Source organism: Panthera uncia, chromosome X, assembly GCF_023721935.1.
Source record: "Panthera uncia isolate 11264 chromosome X, Puncia_PCG_1.0, whole genome shotgun sequence".
Taxonomy (NCBI): Eukaryota; Metazoa; Chordata; class Mammalia; order Carnivora; family Felidae; genus Panthera; species Panthera uncia.
Genome location: NC_064817.1, coordinates 54436027 through 54456286, shown reverse-complemented (window position 1 = coordinate 54456286; position 20260 = coordinate 54436027). Strand labels below are relative to the sequence as shown.

At 42.1% G+C, this 20260-nt stretch overlaps 1 protein-coding gene across 8 annotated transcripts in view; it reads right to left on the bottom strand.

Annotated features, from left to right (window-relative positions):
- Positions 1–20260, bottom strand: part of DLG3 (discs large MAGUK scaffold protein 3) — a 57470-nt gene that overhangs the window by 19773 nt on the left and 17437 nt on the right. For all 8 annotated transcript variants that reach the window (XM_049643918.1, XM_049643919.1, XM_049643917.1 and 5 more), the window contains one exon: positions 7534–7648. In XM_049643918.1, coding sequence (XP_049499875.1) covers positions 7534–7648 — 115 coding nt within the window. The remainder of the gene's footprint in view (positions 1–7533; positions 7649–20260) is intronic.

Below are 20260 nucleotides of genomic sequence, written 5' to 3'. Positions count from 1 at the left end.
TAATCAGCTCAAAGTAAACAGATTACTAGGCCAAAGTCTCTGGCAGTTCAGATCCTAAATTGTGAGGTTTGGGTCTAAAAAAGCCCAAGAAATCAGAAGCACCTGGCACAGTCACATCGGTGTCTTGGTGAACAGGAACGCAAAGAAAATAGCAACTACCAAGGAAACTGGTTAGGCGGGTTTCTCGAAGCAAAGTAAACGAGAGCACTTGAGCCCTTCAGCCTCCAAGAAAAATGGCTCGTTCTGTTGCACTGGCCTAGTAAGTGTGCCCACCTCTCTGCCTGTGGCTCCAGCCATCTATGGTGGCCTGGGAGACTCAGCCTGTCCCCTCTCGCCCTCATTAGTTCCCCTGAGACCCAAACCAAGCCCCACTCTTCTCTCTGTGACCCTGCCCACTCCAAATGTCTTTCTTCCAAATTCATCCTACATATTTTGCAATGACTTTTCTTAATGTTTTCTGTTTATTTCTATTTACTTAAGTCCTGCAGTTTTAAATTATTTCATAGTGTATCACCAAAGGGGAAGCCCTCTGAGGACGAAGGCCATGTCTGAGGCTCATGAACAGTGCAGGAGATCAGGCTAGGGCAGGAGGGCACAAAACATACTTCCAGTTACTCTCCAGTTAGTTACTATCCCTCAGAGGATTCTCTCACTGTATTTCTCTCCTATACCAGATGGGGTCTAAGACATTGCTTCCCTCCTTTCATCTGTGTTATGGGCTGAATGTCTGTGTTCCACCAAAATTCATATGTTGAAGCCCTAACCTTTAAGGTAATGGATGGTATATTTGGAGGTGGAGCCTTAGGGAGGTAATTAGGTTTGGATGAGGTCGTGAGGGAGATAGTTCCCTTATGAGAAGAGGAAGAGACAAGGAGAGACATCTCTCTGTCTCTCTTTCCTTCTTTTTTAAATGTTTATTTATTTTTGAGAGAGACAGAGTATGAGCAGGGGAGGGGCAGAGAGAGAAGAAAACAGAGGATCTGAAGCGGGTTCTGTGATGACAGCAGAGTGGAGCTCGAACTTATGAACTGTGAGATCATGACCTGAGCCGAAGTCAGAAGCTTATTAACTCACTGAGCCACACAGGCGCCCCACCCCCCTCTACTTGCACACATAGCAAGAAGGTAGACACCTATAAGCCAGAAGAGGGAGGGGGCACTCACCAGAACTTGAATCTGCTAGCACTTAGACCCTGGACTTCCCAGTATCCAGAACTGTGAGAAATAAATGTCTGTTGTTTAAGCTTCTCGTCTATGGTATTTTGTTATAGCAGCCTGAGCCACAGAAAGTACCAGATAAAAGGCACCTATTATTTGAAAACTGAGCAGCCCCTCCCTTGCCCCGTCCTTATGAAGCATGCACAGAGAGCCGCAAAGCAACTGTCACTTATGAGCCCTTGACTTTAATGTGAGAGTTAAAATGTCTAGCAGCTTCTGAAGACCAACCTAAAAGCCCAAACTCGAGTAGTCAAGTAGATACAAGATGGGTCATCACAAGAGGAACAAATGTAGCTGACAGCAAGTTGGGTCTTCCTGACACTCCTTGCAGACAGGAACATGGAGAACAAGGAAAGGGGCAATGTTCTCCTCAGTCTACCTCAAAGTCTCAGGACTTAGAGGTCAATTATGAAATTAGAGGGGCATTCAAGGACCCATCAGCCCACGATATGTGAACATTTGGGGTTCACAACACCTTTTGGGTCACCTGGGGGGATTATTAGCACAGGTCAAGGAATGGTGACTGGGGAACATGCTCTAGCAATAGGCAGTTCAAGAATCGCTGGTATCAGAAAGTCTTCCCCATCCTCTGGTAGCCCGGAACACTACATAAATTGCTGTTGCATTTTAAGATGTATATTAATGTCACCCTCAAATTCTGTTAGATAGTGAAGCCTGCCCAAATCGCCTCACTGGCACTTTAATCCACTACTGAAACTCATTAATGAATATGTCAAAGTCAGGCTCTCCCCAGCATCACCCTGGGCTATCATCACAGAACACTTTCACAATTCACGTCTGCTTGATGACAAGGAGCATTCTCCAGCCTCCTTTGATGACCAAGCCAATATTTGTGACAATGTTTCTTGAATTGAGACTGCAGATGTCCCAAAAGGATTTCCTTCCCAGAGTGGGGAGAAGACTGGGATGGTAGATGGCCAGCCAGGAGGCCAGGACTCCTAAAATGCCTGCCTGATGCCACCCTGTGGCTGTGAAGAATGCATCCCACCTGGCCAGAACAGACTTGCAAAAGCCATTTCTACAGATGTACTCTCAAGCCTCTTGGCAACCTTTGGACGACAGGGTCTTTTGTTCATTCACTCAAGAAACAGACAAAAGAAAATCCAAGTTTAGAACTTGGAGGTTCCTGGAACTCTCACCTACCCGGTGTCTTTTTGTACTACCTTCACATCAGAATGACCTGAGTTAAACACCCAACCATCCTGACCCTGAGCAAGAGGCTCAAGAGCGGCCTATTTCTGTGGACTTTTCCAGTGTGGAAGGCAAGTTCAATAACAGAGCAAAGACCCTAGAGTAGGCAGAAAGACAGGCTCTGCTCATCCTACCTGTACCATTTAAGAAGTGATTCTAGTATGGTGAAGGGTGGGAAGGTCTTTCCATTAAGTCACTAGTGATTTTAAAAACAAGTTGCATTTTCCAAACATGGTCATCTTTCCTTCTTTCTCTCTCCAGGCTCCACAAATCCCATCTCCCCTCTCATTAGTACAGCTGCAGCTCGCGAGGGCTTTACCTGCTATAGCCTCCATGTTGCTGTAAGAAGGTGCTATTTGCTTCAAAATAGCTTTGCAACCCATGCAAACCAGAGAACAGAGACTCAGGAGAAGGGAAAGGAGGAGAAACATGTCATAGGGAAAACAACAGCTAAAAGAATTAGAGGTGAAACCCCAATGGAAAAGGGTTCCTTCACTTCAACCACCTGCTGCTCAGTGTCTACTGCGTAGATGGCAAGCTACTGGAGGGCAGGAACTGCGTGTGCCGCTTCCTTGAATCTACCCCCCAACCATGCCCAAATTCTTAGCCCTGCGATTTCCTGCTTTCCACATAGTAGGAGCTAAAGTAAGCGTAATGTGGAGCGCCTGGGTGGCTTAGTTGGTTAAGCATCAAACTTCTGCTCAGGTCATGATCTCGCAGTTTGTGAGTTCAAACCCCACATCAGGCTCTGTGTTGACAGCTCAGAGACTGGAGCTGGCTTTGAATTCTGTGTCTCCCTCCCTCTCTGCTCCTTCCCTGCTGTGCTCTGTCTCTCTTTCTCTCTCAAAAATAAATAAACATTGAAAAAAATAAAGTGTAATGTTCAGCTGTTCAAGCGAAACAGACACAAATACCTATTGTGACAAACAAGCAGTTATTCCTGAGTGTTCACATTGCTTGTTAAAAACATACATTTGGGGTGCCAGGGTGGCTCAGTTGGCTAAGCACCTGACGTTGGCTCAGGTCATGATCTCACAGTTCGTGAGATGGAGCCCCACATCAGGCTCTGTGCTGATAGCACAGAGCTTGCCTGGGATTCTCCCTCTCTGCCCCTCACCTGCTCATGTGCACTCTCTCTCGCTCTCTCTTTCTCTCTCTCTCGTAAAATAAATAAACATTTAAAAACATTTAAAAATGTTTTTTTAAATGTTTATTTTACTAGGGAGAGACAGCATATGACCAGGTGAGTGAGCACTGTAGTACGTCAGCGATGAACCACGGGAATCTACCCCCAAAGCCCCCCAGAGTGCACTGTATATACTGTATGTTAGCCAATTTGACAATAACCTATATTTAAAAATACATGTATATAACTTTCAAGTACTAAAAAAACCCCCAAAACCCATACATTTCCCAAGTCCAGTGAATCCAAGTCTATAAAAGAGGGGGACTAGGTATCTGTATTTTTATTAGCATGCCAGCAGATTCCTATCACCAAGTTTGGGAAATGCTGAAAAAAGCCACACTCTGTGGTCAGAACAACCAGGTTCAAATTCCAGTTTTGGAACTTCTTGGCTATATAACTGGAGTCTCAGTTTTCACACCTGTAAAATGAGAATAATGTGTACTTTGTAGCATTATTTAAAGGATTTAATCCCAATTTAAAGAGAATAACAAAGGCCCAAATGCACAGATGTTCCCTAAATGTTAGTTTGCCTTCATCCTAAAGACACTAGGGAACTAGTGAAAGCTTCTGAGTAGCTTATGTCCAGATCGTTGCTTTTACCTTTGACCCCCTCTGCAACAACCAGTCAAATGGGTGCCCCAGCCTTTTCTGTAACACCTCCAGTAACAAAAGATCAAATTTACTATCCCCGGAAGCAGTCCATTCCATTTTCAGACAGTTTTAATCATTAGCTCTTTCTTCCTTCTGTTGAGCTGAGATCTGCCTTGGGTGACAGAACAAATCTAATCCCTTTTCCACATGACAGGGTGATGCAATTAACTTAGATAAGGAAATTGAGGAGCAGTAGGTGTGGAGGGGGGTTCAATTTTGAACACACTGCTTGTTTGAGACACTGTGGGAGCGCAGCTTCATGCACATGCCCAGCAAGTAGTTGATATGCAGGTCTGGAGTTCACTAAAAAGATCAGGGATGTCATTTATACAACAACAGGATCTGAAGCTGTGAAAATAAATGACATTGCCATTTAGGGGGCAGAGCTAATGAAAGGTACTGAGGAATGGTTAGCAAGACAGAAAGAGAGCCTTTAAAGAAGCAAGTAGGTAATTTGTGGGAACAAATGTGGTGAAGAGGTCACACCAATGGCAGAGAATCAGTGAATCAGTCATTGAATGTGATGACTAAGAGGTCACCGTGGATCCCTGACGGAGCTGAGCTTCTGCTCCTCCGGAGCCTTCGGGACTTGCTTGGAACCACACCACCATGCTGAAAAGCAGATGCACACTTCCTTTCCTACCGAAAGAGAGGTGATTTGAAGACATAGCAGGAGTAGGTACAGAGGACTCCAACATTTCCCAACATGGATTTAAGATGGACTTCTCCAAATAAGGCTCCCATGCTCCTATCCTTTGGCGAAACACTGCCTAGTGCAGACCCTCCTGGAGATGAATCACAGTAAAAGACTCTGTTTTCCTCTTTTCACATGGCATTGGCCCAACTTACTGAACCACTGATTTTGCACACAATACTTAACATCTTGTGGAACTAGTGTTTCTTGGCACATAATTCAGCAAATGTGGTAAACAGAAGAGAGATAACAGTTTAAGGGACTACTAGTATCAAGGGAATGTTTTTCTTTTCTTTTTAAGAATGGAAGAAACTTGAATACATACTGAACAATAGGGACGAAGTACAGCATGGAAGGCCAAACAGGCATGAAACAGCACAGAACAAGCCAGGCTCTGGTAGAGAGGTTAGCTTAGTGAAAGACCTCTGCTCACTGCTTTAGCCATAAAATATCATTTCCCTTGATTAATTCTAGTGATCACAAATGTTCATTGTTCTAAACAGTACTTACTCTCCTCAGAGGACACTGATGTTATCTAGATAAGGTTAGGGGCAGATGATATAAACTGTATAAACTGATTTGCTAGAAACAGAGTGCAGTCTCCACCCTCCTCCCCAGAGTTAGACATGATGTATCTTTTCCCCAGGTCAGAGAAGGCTGTTCTAAGTCTTTTAGGTGTTCCAGGTCAGGAGCTAATGCCCCAATCCCCCTACCCAGGCAGGGAGAGCTCTAGTACAGGATAGGTGGAGAGAGGAAATCTAAAAATAAAGCTCTCTGAAGAAACTGTCTTGCCTAAAGAGCAGCTTCCCACGCACCCTGGAGTGCCACATCTGCGGGGGCTGGCAGCACGGGAACGGAACAATCCTGACCAAGTCACATAAGTATTACCCTCTTGCTGGGGGCAATACCACATTTCTGATTCCCCCGTCAGTGCCACAGCATCTAGGCTGCAGACCCAGAGCAGGGGCTTAGTGACAAAAAACAGAAGACTGAAAAGATCATCAGTGACTGGCCCAGCCTTCCTCCAGCTCTCCTCCCTTCACAGCAGGAGGTGAGCACGGCAAATGTGAAGAAAGCTGCTCTCAACAACCAGTGAAGTTGAGGGTTCATTTTTTAAAAAGAACCATGAAGGGTTCTAGTGGGCTTCAGACTCAAAGCTGGGCTCCCTTGGCTCGGCTCTTTGCAGTAGTGTCAGGGACTACCAACTGAGGGAAAAGAACATCAAGCACCATGACAAGAACTGCAATTAGCATTTATATCCACTGGCTAGCATCGAGTCAAACCCCAAAGACAGACCAGTTGTCCCACTGCCAGGCAATCAGCAAATGTAGCCTTCCTTCCTAACCTCCCCCAGCATGTATCAGAGGCCACCAGAAAAGTTCAACCCAAGAGTTTAATACAAGTCCACACCTAAGCATTAAACACACACACACACACACACACACACACACACACACACACACACAAACACACACACACACACACACGACTATCTCTGGCTCAGGGGAGGAATCCCACCACCTCTTACTCTAAGGATTTTAACCTTGGAGAGATACAATATGTACTTGCACCACACTGTTTGGAGTTTTGCCAAGAAGCTTGGACAGGAAGAAGAAAACTATCCCTAATTCTAACGAGGAGTCCATAGTGTTCATTTAGCAGTCCAACTCCCCAAGAGGTTTGTACTTTGACCTGACAAAGTATCATAATGGGCCTCAAGGGTCAACAGCTCAACCTTGGGCAGTATCTCAGAATAGCTTTCAGCAGCAATACACTCAATGCTATATATCCGTTCCCTCTACCCACCCTTCCTGGGAACCATACACCATTGCATCCCATGTCCCATGATTCAGATACAGCAGACCAGCACAGCAGGGAGCAAGAAAACACCATTAAAAAAAAAGAGACCCTGGGGCACCTGGGTGGCTCAGTCGGTTAAGTGTCTGACTTTGTCTCAGGTCATGATCTCGTGGTTTGTGAGTTTGAGCCCCGAGTCAGGCTCTGTGTTGACAGCTCAGAGCCTGGAGCCTGCTTCAGATTCTCTCTCTCTCTCTCTCTCTCTCTCTCTCTCTCTCTCTCTCTCAAAAATAAAGACATTAAAAAAAAAGACCCAGAAGCAGCAACCTGTCAGTTTTTGGTCTCCTGTAAAAGACCTTCGACCAGAATAGAGTGATAGCTGATATGCTCAGATACAAATCCTGATGTCTACTATGCATATGTGGAAGGGAGGGAATGCCAAGCTTTCTCCTCAAATCACAGAATGCAAGCAAAGGACTCTGAACATTTGAGTGCTATTTGAATACTGACTAGCAATAATCACTCAATAGTCTTTTACAATTAGAGCAAAGTGAAAGTTTCTCATACTGAGTCATTCATGAGCAAAGAGGAAGAAGCCAGTTCGTAAAAGGGAGAAACACTGACCATAAAGTACACAACCTGAGCATACAGTACACAATGTTGCTTTAGTACTGGGAGTACACACTCCCTACCCCACTAGTTAAACAGGAAGGGCTGTGTTGGCACAGAGCTCCCCTCGTGCAGCACAAGGCCTGGTGCTCAGAAGTGTGACTTACCTGACATACAAAGACCTCTTCTCACTTGTTCGGAGGGACCCAGACCCAGAGCTCATGCTGCTGTTCATCATTTGTTCTCGCAAGTCATGTATCTTCGATTCAAAGCGACTGTACTCTGTCAGGGAGACAAGGGAACAGACAGGAAAAGAATGAACCCAAGAAACCACACCAAGCCTGTGTGACAGTGGCTAAAGAGCCAGGAGGGCACTTGACTTCAAAGCAGCCACAGCCAACAGTCAGTCTCTGCTTTGATAAGTAGAGTCCTTCCTCCAAGCACAGACTTCTTTCCAGCCCCCAACTAAGAGAAAGAAGAAACACACCTGAAAAAGGAATAACATTTAGACATATCAAATGGAAAAAGCTTTTATCTGCCTTGAAATCTCATGTATCATTAAAAAAAACAACAACAACACACAACAACAACTGGAAAGCGCTCCAGTGCAGCCTTCATAAATCTTTGGAGCAGGGCACTAAGGCCCAAGGATAGCAGATGGGAAAGGAGACTTTCCCAAAAAGTGGATTGCAGAGAACAGATGGCCCTGAGACACAGGGTGGAGGGGCTGGGAAGGACCTGAGGCCATTAGATCATTGTTAGGCAAGGGAGATGACTGGTTTCCAGATGACTTTGTTTTTGGAGGTTGGGGGGGGTGGGGTGGAGATTGAACTCATGACACAAAGGTAAAAACAAACAAACCTCACAATCAGATAAGAAAATCTTCCCTTTTAACAAACAGGGTCTTTGGTTTCAGTAACAAACATTAAAACAGAAATTCTCCCAAACCAAGAAATCTGCTGTCACCTCTCTCCTCCAAAATCATCTAGTCCGTGAGGTTGTAAGTCCATATGCCCAGCTTTATAGGCCACTAATACCATCACAACAGCCTCGAAACAGCCTTATCACTCTGGAAAGGCAACTACAGATTTACACCGAACTTAAGAAAACCTGATGGAGGAAAGCTCCCTAACTGTACAATTATTTTAAGAGGCTTTTTTATAGGGATGCTTTGCTGTGACATTCTCCTAGTACATTTAAAATATGATATTCACCGGGGCGCCTGGGTGGCTCAGTCGGTTAAGCGTCCGACTTCGGCTCAGGTCACAATCTCGCGGTCCGTGAGTTCGAGCCCCGCGTCAGGCTCTGGGCTGACAGCTCAGAGCCTGGAGCCTGCTTCAGATTCTGTGTCTCCCTCTCGTTCTGACCCTCCCCCATTCATGCTCTGTCTCTCTCTGTCTCAAAAATAAATAAAACATTAAAAAAAATTTTTTTTTAAAAATATGATATTCACCTTTTTATTCCCCCTACCCAACACATACACAGTATTTTTTCAGGTCTGTACTGGCTGCATAAAATGGGATATATCTAAAGCACAGGCTGTGAAAATGGTAGAAAATAGGCATACCTCATTATGACAAGATTATTTCAAAGGAAAACAGAACTGATAGTTGGGGTTGAAGGTTGTGGAACTGTTTTAAAAAACCAAACATATTTCCAGGGAAAAAGAATTCCACAAAAGCATTTTCATGCACCAGAGGGCTGGCAAGAAGCATCCCCATCTAGTCTGTATGACTCTACAGGCAGAAAACAAAACACCTGTTCCAACACCTGACACTCCCCTTCCCTCAGCAAAGCAACCTGACCTTCAGCCGGCTATAAAGGGAAATGCTAAAAAGCCTTAAGAGGATGGAAGGAGTTCTAATTCACACAGATCCTCACCAAAGTTTCTTTTTGTTCACTCTGGTACCAATGAAGCCAACCCGCTAAATCCATGCCATTTAGCCATTTCTTCATTCATCACACACTGGTGTTAATGGTGATTTGTCCTCATTACCTACTCCAGTCCCTGAAATCCTGCAGGAAGCAGTTAAGTCACTGACTCACTCATTAAGTGTTGGGGGAAAAAGACAGCAGCTGGACAATGTCCCCGATCTGAGGGTTACAAGGCAACACATCAATATCAATGAGGCGTCGCAATCTAAATGCAGAGGGTGGTGACCAATCTGTCATAGAAACCCTGGACTGCCCAAGAGTGCAAGCGCAGCAGCGGGGCCGTCTACCCCTCTGCCTGCCTGGGGAACTGGCCCTACTCCAGAGCTCAGCCCTCCACCCTGGCCCTCTAGTTGGCTCCTTTCTGGTCGTCCTCCTCACTCAGTCCTCCTCACCCGCTAGGAGGAGAACTTGGTGAGACAAAGAGATTTCTGACCAGGCAGCTCTTTCTTGGGGAAGATAAAGTAGAAGGCAGAAATGTGAATTGAACCCAGAAAAAATAGATAACAAATCTTTTTTTAATGTTTATTTATTTTTGAGAGCGAGAGAGCACACAAGCAGGGGAGGGGCAGAGAGAGAGGGGGAGACATAGAATCCAGAGCTGGCTCCAGGCTCTGAGCTGTCAGCACAGAGCCTGATGCAGGGCTCAAACTCATGAACCATGAGATCATGACCTGAGCTGAAGTCGGACGCTTAACCAACTGAGCCACCCACGCACCCCAAAAATATATATCAAATCTATCTGTAAGCCATTCTTCCCCCATCTCACAACTTGTTTATGTATTCCCTTCTTTGGAATTGACTTGCCTGCTGAACTCCAACTTAGTAGCAGGTCATTGCAGTTGCTTAGTAACTATGTTTCTTTAAAAATCCTTTAAAAAACAACCACCAAACCACTATTTCCTCAGAGCTCCTAATAGGAGGTTGATAATGCTGGGCCAGAGGGCCCACTTAAAATAGACTACAGAAAGAGAACAAGGCTGTTGCTTTAAGGGATCCACTTTCTGTTTTCTATGTGCTACTAAGCTTTCAAGTCTATTAAATTGTGTTTTATTCATTTTTTTTCCCATTCAGATGAACCCTTAGACTTCCAGCCTACCCATCAGTCTCTGGCTTTTATTTGTAGAATTACCTAATGTCCACCAAGCACAAAAGTAGCCTCTGAATAAATGATTGTTGGGTAAATGAGGAGCAAATTAGAAAACTGTGCCCAAGTTGGTGCTTCTGTTCTCAAACTAATAAACCTAATGGTTTATTTAACTGATGGCTGCCAGTTTCACTGAGGGCTTGGAAAGGTAGTTAAGAAGTACTCCCATTTACTTTTATTCCCAAGGTTAACTGGGGGGAGCAATTGGGGTGTATGGTTTTTAAACACCCTTTTGTGATGTTAATAACCCACAGTGGGCATCTGATTAACAGACTTTGTGTATAACAAAGAAAAAAATAATTCTAACAAAAAAAAACCCATTTAGAATAGTCTTAAGATAGATAGTACCTCATCTTAATATTAGAAGCATCATTTTCTAAGGACAAAAGCTCCACTTAAAAAACATCTGAATTCTCAGATTCTGTGTCTCCCTGTCTCTCTGACCCTCTCCTGTTCATGCTCTGTCTCTCTCTGTCTCAAAAATAAATAAATGATAAAAAAAATTAAAAAACCCCAAAACATCTGAATTCTGAAACCTCACAGTTTGTCAAGGTCCCTCCTCCCCTCTTCCACTTATAACTAATGAAGCCATTGCTGGAAGGCATCTCTTAGGCTGAAGTCACTGCCTAGTCACTGCCCACCGGACCAGCCTCCAACCCAAAGGTCCCCACTTCAAATAGGCTACTTTAAAGAACCAACACTTATTACTTAACTCTCAAGTCTACTAAACTGTGTTTTATTCATTTTTCCCATTCAGATGAACCCAATCATTTGTGACCCACAAAGATATCCACAGTGAGTCATCACTCCCTTGTTCCCTTTGCTAATCATGGAGAGAGAAATGAGGGGGTGGGGGCACAATCAGACGTCATTCCCTGAAACAGGGTTTCTCACTGACCACCTGGGATGCCTCTGAAAGATCAGGATTTTGGATCCAACCCCAGACGCACTGACTCAGAATCTATTCAGCAGGCCCATGAATCTGCATTTTCACCAAACATCAAGGCGATTCTGATGTCCAGTTAAGTTTGAAACTGCTGGTCTTGGCTTACAAAATTGAGTTTTGTTTTGTTAGTTTAGGGAAAAGATAAGGTAGCTATCCTGCACTGTGTATGAAAAGGAAGATAGGGCAAGAGGGCTGGAAAATTCTCAAAAAAAATGGCAATACAATTGCAAATCCCACGGGAAAGGAAAGTGCTAGAGGCCTCTGTCCAATATGCCTGCAAAGAAAGCTGATGAGTTTTACACTTTTTTATAATAGTAGCACATGATTTTTAAGAATCTAACTTTTTCCTTTAGACATTCCTATATCACTACCCCACCCCACTACCCAAAAGTAACCAGTTAGTATTTCTAGCATGTATCCTGCTCAACTTACTTCCCTGTATATATTATTTATATACATATATTCACAACTCATACAGATTCCCATAAATCAACTTTTTTTCATCCTCTAATAAGTCATGGAAACCCATCCATGTCACTACATAGAGATCTATATCATTCTTTTTAATAGTGCAGAGTATTTCATATTATAGATAGAGCATAATTTATTCAGTCATATCCAAACTGATGTGCATTTAAATTGTTTACAATTTTTTACATTTATTTTTATTTTTTATTTGAGAGAGCGTGTGCGTGTGTAAGCATGCATCAGGAGAGGAGAGAGGCAGAGGGGGAGAGAGAGAATCTTAAGCAGGCTCCATACTGAGTGCGGAGCCCAACATGGGGTCTGATCCCATGACCCTGGGATCATGACCTGAGCCAACCAGGTGCCCATAAATTGTTTACAATTTTTAATATTACCCCCAACGCTGCACTGTATATTTGAGCATTTCTATAGAATAGATTTCTCAAAGTAAAACTGCAGGGTCAAATTATATGCACACAAAAACATTTGACTGGCACTACCAAACTGAACCCCAACCTTCTGAAACCTTTATGACTGGAAGTGAGGATAAATTGCTATTCTAAAGCTTCCAGCAGCTTTTCTGTTTCTGAAGAAGTAGAGGCAGAACCTACCTTTGAGGATAGATTGATCTTTTTTGTGTGGGGAAAAACACTTCAATGAGACTTTTGGTTTGGCAAAAATAAAGGCAAGATTGTATTCTGGAATGGACATGGACAAAGACAAAGGGGAATCTCAAATTTTCTCCCTGCATAATCACAGAAAAGATCAGCCTCCTGTGGGTGGAGCTGCTGATTCAAAAGGCTTGTGCTACCACCTATATGATGCTCTACATGCACTCTGGAAATACTTACCTCTAGACTTGACCACTGTGCCTCCCCTACTTGATAACCTCCCTGTTACTATAAGCAACCCCCCCTTTCCCCTGCACACAACCAGTGTTTCCTCAAGTACTGATGATGTTTGCTCCTAATTGCTTCCTCAATCCACCTCTTTCTAAATTTCACTGTTCTTGCCTTACTGTTGATTTTGCCTCTTCATTTTCTCTTGATTATCCTGAGTGATAGAAAGAAGCTATTCAAAGATTTTAAACAGATGACATGATCAGGGGTGTGTGTGTATCACATTGGCTATTGTGGGGAGACAAAGTGTGGTGCCTCACATGTAGATTTAAGTTTCTTAACAGCAAAGGACCATGTTTTCTCTTTTTCTCTAGTTCCTACAGCCCCTAGTATAAGTAACCCCTGCTCAAAAATGTCCAGCTTTGGAAAGCTCTCTGTTCGTTCATTATTAGACTAGACAACAGTATTCAGGAGAAAATTCTTGGGTTAAGAGCCATCTCTTTTGCCAGCTGGTCCTAATTTTGGTGTCTAAAACAACACAAAAAAATGATGGATTTCTTCTTCATAATAGTAGTATGAAGGAATAGTTTAAAGAAGGCCAAAGAGCTGGGAAAGCCTAGAGCAGGTTCCAAGAATACTGAATAAGCCTGAATAGAAGGTAGAGTATGAACAGGGGAAGGTGGGCAGCCAGATTGTAAGAGTTTGAGATAAGAATTTTTTTTTTAAGTGTGTGAAAGGCATGGATGGATTTTATTTATTACCCTATATCTACAATTTAATTTGAGGTAAATAAAATATAAGCAACACATAAAAATGCCTATTTCTGCTACCATGTAATATAATTCTCCATCGTGAATATTGTGATAAAGCTAGTGAAAACTCTATGCCATCACGTACTCTAGTTTCTTATAGCTGGTATTTTACAACTCTCATTGTCCGTGAAATCCCAACACACGTAAGATTCTCCCATGAAGGGTGCAGGACTATCAGAGGGCGCAGAATCAGCTCGTGGACCCCTCCCTCCCCACACTGGAGCCTCAGTGTTACAAGTCGAGATCTAAAGTAGCGAAGGCAATGGAAATGCGTGGGGCCTGACTAGATAAGACTTTTCTTACTAGGCTAGGGGAACCACTGTCAAGTGTTTAAATAGGGACGTGATAACAATCAGAACTAGGTTTGGGGGAAGATTATTCTGGGAATGTAATATAGAATGGAGGACAGAGAGAAATAACAGAGACCAGAAACCTCTTCTAATAGAGACAATGACCTGAAAGGCCTGACACAGCAGGGGGCAATTGAGAATACAAAGAAGGAACAAGAATCAAGAAATATGTTGGAACTAAAAGAGATAAAATTTGATATCTGATTGGAGGAATGGATCAAAGGGTTCTGAGTTTTTCCCTGAAAGACCAGGAAAAAGTACAATAACATCAGCCATAATAAAGAATAGTCATCATGGCCTCAAAATCAGCTATCCCTTCTCCAGGCTAAATATTGTTACTTCTGTAAGTATTCTTCATCTAACATGGTTTCCAGACCCTGTACTATTTCTCCCTTTTAAAATCCAGTGCCCAGAATTTGTGATGTCATTTCCTTTACAAAATTATAAGCTCCTTGATGTGGTTTTTGTTTCCTTCTCAAAGTTTGGCAATCGGCACCCTTGTTGAGTCAACAAACTTTTATTGAATGTGTTAACTCATGATAAAGATCTGACAGGACAAACCCGGACACTAATTCTCAGTTCTGGCTCCTCGGGAACTAAGGTAAGAAAAAGTACAAAACTTTCTCCTTCCACCCACCCAAAAATGCTAAAAACTGGCCAACAAAACCACAAAGCATTTATGCAAAACTCTGACATGTCAGAGGTTTCAAGATCTACTTAATAGCCTAATAAACCATCAAAGGGGATTGAAACTGCAATTTTCACTAATATGAACTAGACACACATCCAAGCCTCCAAATCCATCTCCCCTCTAAGACTTTGCTCTCAAATCCATCTGCTTTCCTAATGACAAAATTGTCCTCAGAATAAAAAATGACATTTGTCACTAATTCAGAAAAGCTGAAAGGGGCTCAGTTTCTCAACCCACAGAACATTTATTTGGGCCTATTTGATTATGGGTAGGAAAATGTTGTAGAGATAGGAAACAAATGGTACCAACAAAGGGTGCTTATTCTGCATGTGGTATAGACTACCAATTATTTGAATGACGATAGAAAAGGGAAATGGTACAAAATAAAATAAAAGCCATGCCTATCAAATGTGGAAATGACAACAAAGCTGGGGAGACAACTGGATGACAGACTTTAGACACACGGACTGTGACAGGTAGCAACAGTAGGAAGACACACAAAAAAGAAATGTAACTTCCTGACCTTGAGTCCCCACACAAATACTAGGCAGGGAAGACAGGGCTGAATAACAGCATGTATATTGATTAGCTAGAAACTCCAAATAAGTTGATAGCTGCCCAAAGGCTCATTTATTCTTACAGAAGTACAGATGTTCAAATCTCAAACTCACACAGCTCTTGTTTGCCATTAGCTGAGCTGCCATGAGCTCAAGGGAATCACCCATTGTGAAAATGTACAGAACTGTGGTGGAAATGAAACAACCACCTCATGAGAGTCACAGATTTTGATGAGTATGAATGGTATGTTAGGTTTCTACAGTTGCCTTTGGAGTGCAAACCCTCAGGACTGTTTGAATTACAAGCATCTGTCTCAACAATATAGCTCATGTTTTCCAAAGAAATGGATGGAGCTGAAAGTAAAATAAGTCCATCAGGAAGATATCTGTCATTATGCAGGTAAGTATATGAGTAGCCAAACAGCATGTTTCTACAATCACAAACTGGTCTCTAGAAAAATAATATGAAGCCTATTGCTTGGGTTAGTTTTTATTTTTTTCATTTTGATTTTGTTTTTAGTTATTTGAAAGAAAGGGAGAGAGAGAGTGAATGAGGGGCAGGGGGGTGGGGGAGAGAGAGAATCCCAAGCAGGCTCTGCACTGTTGGCGCAGAGCTCGACGCGAGGCTTGAACTCACGAACTGTGAGATCATGACCTGAGCCAAAACCAAGAGCTGGACGCTTAACCAACTAAGCCACCCAGGTGCCTCTACTTGGGTTAAGTTTTTAATTATGGGGTCTACTAATTAAAGAATCTAAGACCTCTAAAACTAGTCAATTCCTCTGGTCCCTTCTATTTTTGACATAATTATGATTTTATGACCAAGACAATGAGGTCTATAAGGAATCAAACCTAGGATGAGTCTAATTTAATTTCTAAATATGATCTATAAGAAGGAAATCTTCACATCTGCAAATAATCCTAAATTCTCTGGGTCAAAAATAATACCAAATCAATGGGTAGAAATTGCAAAAAAATTTTTTTTCTTAAGGCTATGTGAGAGGCAGAAAAGTGGCAAAGAGGCCTCAATATGAGCAAATATTGCTTGAAGGAAAATAATTTCTGCTCTACTTTTAGAACGGGCTCAGAACTATGACTAACCCAGAACAGACACCTCAGTGTCATTGTTCTCGTCCCTGCACTGCCACAGTGTGCTTCCTCAGCCATACACACACATAGCCAGGGTTCTGGATAGCATCCTGATACTGGAAATGAAATAGAAAACAAGACATGCCAGATTAGCATGCCATGAAAGATTCCAGTTTATCCCTATATAGAGACTGGTTGTCTCTGTCCCCCAAAGAGCTTACTGAGGATGCAGGAAGAGCTACTGAGTGAAAGTGCTATAGTATATAAAGGTTTCATGACATTCAGCCACCTGGTCTGAAATGAGTAGAGTGAAAAATGCTTTGATCTCACATCAAGCTAAGAAAAAGTTATTCACAGAACCTTGCCATTGGTCCTTATCACCTATCCCAGGTGACCCAGCAGACTGGGGTAAAAGCCTCAAATAGGGCCTTTTCTCTATTTCAAAGGAACTTCATGTAGTATATTCAACTGCAAGATTAACAAAGCCTTTAGCTCCTTTACCCATAAGTCAAATTGTATGTAAGAACCACCCCAAGACAAAAACCTCATCCAGAAAACATGAGAATGAAGTCAGAATATACCTTCCCCTGCTCTCAAGGTAGTGGGTAATCTCATCCTCAACAATCTTTCCCACATAACAGAGATGCTACAACATGGTGACTGAAACACAACATTTTATGACTAAGCTTGCTAACCTGAGTTAATGTTAGCAGATTTCTACATTTTACCAGGTCAACTGAGAATCTAGAGTCAAATGTTCTTCAGAGTAGTCACTCTGACAGGATCACAAATCCACTGGTAATCTTTATTGGGGTATCAACTGATTTTCTGGGTCAAGTTTCTGTAGAAGGAACCCAGAAAATGGGACCTAGAGAAAGCCTCTTCCTGTTAATGTGGTCATCTGTGGCCACTTTTCAGTAACTGATAATTCCAGAGTAAAATATTACAAAAGAGAATAAGAAACCCAAAATCCAAATTGCGTGTGTGTGTGTGAAATAAAAGATTAAAGTGGGACTTCAAAACAGTAGGGAAATGATGCTTTATTTATATGTAATAAATGCTACTGAGGAGCGCCCAGGTGGCTCAGTCGGTTGAGTGTCCGACTTCAGCTCAGGTCATGACCTCTCAGTCTGTGAGTTCGAGCCCCACGTCGGACTCTGTGCAGACAGCTCAGAGCCTGGAGCCTGCTTCCGACTCTGTGTGTGTCTCTCTCTGTCCCTCCCCGACTCACACTCTCTGTGTCTCTCTCAAAAAAAAAATAAATAAATATCAAAAAAAAAACACTACTGACATAACTCATTAAACATTTGGAGCAAAAATAAGGTACTATCCTGCCTTACATCATAAATAAACTCTAGGCAGGTTAAGGTTTTAAATGCAAAAACAAAAACATTAAATAACTAGAAGAAAACAAAGGTGAATATTTATTTTCTGTCAGGATAGGGAAGGCCCTTTTAACCTACAGGTAGACACTAAATGCATAAAAGACAACAGTGATAGGTTTGACTACATAAAAACATAAAATATCTACACATCAAACTAAAAAGGCAAACTACAAACTGGGAAAAATCTTTGTAATATACATGACCAAGAATTATTATTCTAACTACATTTAAGCTTTTACACATTCATAAGTACTTATGGGGGTGTCTGGGTGGCTCAGTTGGTTAAGAGTCCAACCTCGGCTCAGGTCATGATCTCATTATTCATGGGTTCGAGCCCTACATCAGGCCCTGCGCTGACAGCTCAGAGCCTGGAGCCTGCTTCAGATTCTGTGCCTCCCTCTCTCTCTGTTCCTCCCCCACTTACACTCTGTCTCTCTCTCTTTTTCTCAAAAATAAATAAAACATTAAAAAAAATGTTTAAGTACTGAATACACCTCAGCAGAGAAATGGGAAAAAGGTGTGAACAGGCAATTCACACACACACACAAAATGACCAATGAACATATACATACACACACACACACACACACACACACACACAACACACACACACATTCAATTCTATTATTAAAAAAAGAAATAGGGGTGCCTGGGTGGCTCAGTTGGTTAAGTGTCCAACTTTGGCTCAGGGCATGATCTTGTGGTTTGTGAGTTTGAGCTCTACATTGGGCTCTGTGCTGACAGCTCAGAGCCTGGAGCCTGCTTCAGATTCTGTGTCTTGCTCTTTCTCTGCCCCCCCCCCTTCTCTCTCTCTCTCTCTCTCTCTCTCTCTCTCTCTGTCAAAAATAAACATTTAAAAAAGATATAAAACTGCACTATACATGATAAAGTAAAATTAAAATATAAGTTAAATAACATTTTTTACCTATCAAATTTGCAGAAATTTAAAATAATACTCCATGTTAGCAAGATCTCAAACTACACACTCTTTATACTGTTGGTGGAGGTGGAGCCTAATTTGGCAAAATATATCAAAAGTCTTTTTTTTATTATTTATTTTAGAGAGGGAGAGAGCTCAAGTGGGTGAGAGGAACAGAGGGAGGAAGGAAGAGAGAGAGGGAAGGAAGAGAGAGAGAATCTCAAGGAGACTCCATGCTCAGTGCAGAGCCCAATGTGTGGCTCGATCCCACAACCCTGGGATCATGACCTGAACTAAAATCAAGAGTTGGATGCTCAACCAACTGAGCCACCCAGGTGCCCCTCTATCAAAGGTCATAAACATGTTCATACCCTTTGGACCAATAATGCCGCACAAAGGAATTCATTCTGAAGAAGCAATACCAGATTCACAAAAGTCTCATACAAGGACATCCATCAGTGCTATTTATAAGATAAAACTTGGCAACAACTAATGTCCACCAAAGGGAATGGTTACAGGAATTATGGCAATACATGAAGAAATATTACTTAACTAGTAAAAACCATTTTAGTAAGATATTCATGACATTAAGTTAAAAGAAAGGATACAAAACTGTCTAAATTCAATGATTCCAGTCTTGAAAGAGATTCATACATATTATATGATACATAAAAGTTTGGAAGGAAATAACACCAAACATATAGCCACAAATACACAGACATAAACTGGTTATTTCTGGAGGTAGTTTTACAGGTGATTTGAATTTTTTTTTTTACTTTGTATTTTGCTATATTTTCCAATTTTCTATAAATCTGAATGCCATAGTTTTTTTAAAATTTTTTTTAATGTTTATTTATTTTTGAGAGAGACAGAGACACAGTGTGAGTGGGGTAAGGACAGAAAGAGAGGGAGACACAGAATCTGAAGCAGGCTCCAGGCTCTGAGCTGTCAGCACAGAGCCCAATGCGGGGCTCGAACTCATGAACAGCAAGATCATGACCTGAGCCAAAGTCAGAAGCTTGACTGACTGAGCCACCCAGTGCCCCCCAAAATGCAATACTTTTATATCCAGGAAAATATGAATATAATTTGAGGACGGTGGGGAGGCAGACTGAATAGGACAGGCCCAAGGACAAAGTCAGGATGCACAAATGTATTAGAAACTCCCCTCCACACTGCTCCTGGCTCATTCATCATTTTCCTCTGGGATTGATCATTTAACCAGTTGCAGACAAATCCCCTTACACATATTATCACCTCACATCTTATTCAAAAATGGACCAAAAAAGTGTTGCCAATTCCTTGCCAAAACCTAGATATACCACATCTACCCTATTTCCCTGATCTACCAGTCCCACAACCCTGTCCCATGAAGGCAATCTGGCCCGTCTGACATGACTTGTTCGAACCTGGTAAACCAATACCAGTTCTTGTGCTTACTATTTCTGAGAGTTTACAAAATAACACTTGATAATCTAGTCTGGAATTTAACCCAAGATTTGCAACATTCTTCCTCCTTTTTGAAAATCTGAAGAACATGTATGTAAACCAGACCCTTAATGTATTTAAATAAAATTTATTATTATATTTACATAAAATATATTAATTTTCTTCTTTTGGTCTATTCAAATTTTTATCATTAATTTCATCAAGTGGAAAAACTCCCAAATCTTTAGGGCTCTTGTTTTTTTTAAAGATATCTAAATTCAATGAAAAGTAAACAAAGGTCCATTTCAAAACAATGAAATCCTCATTACAGAAA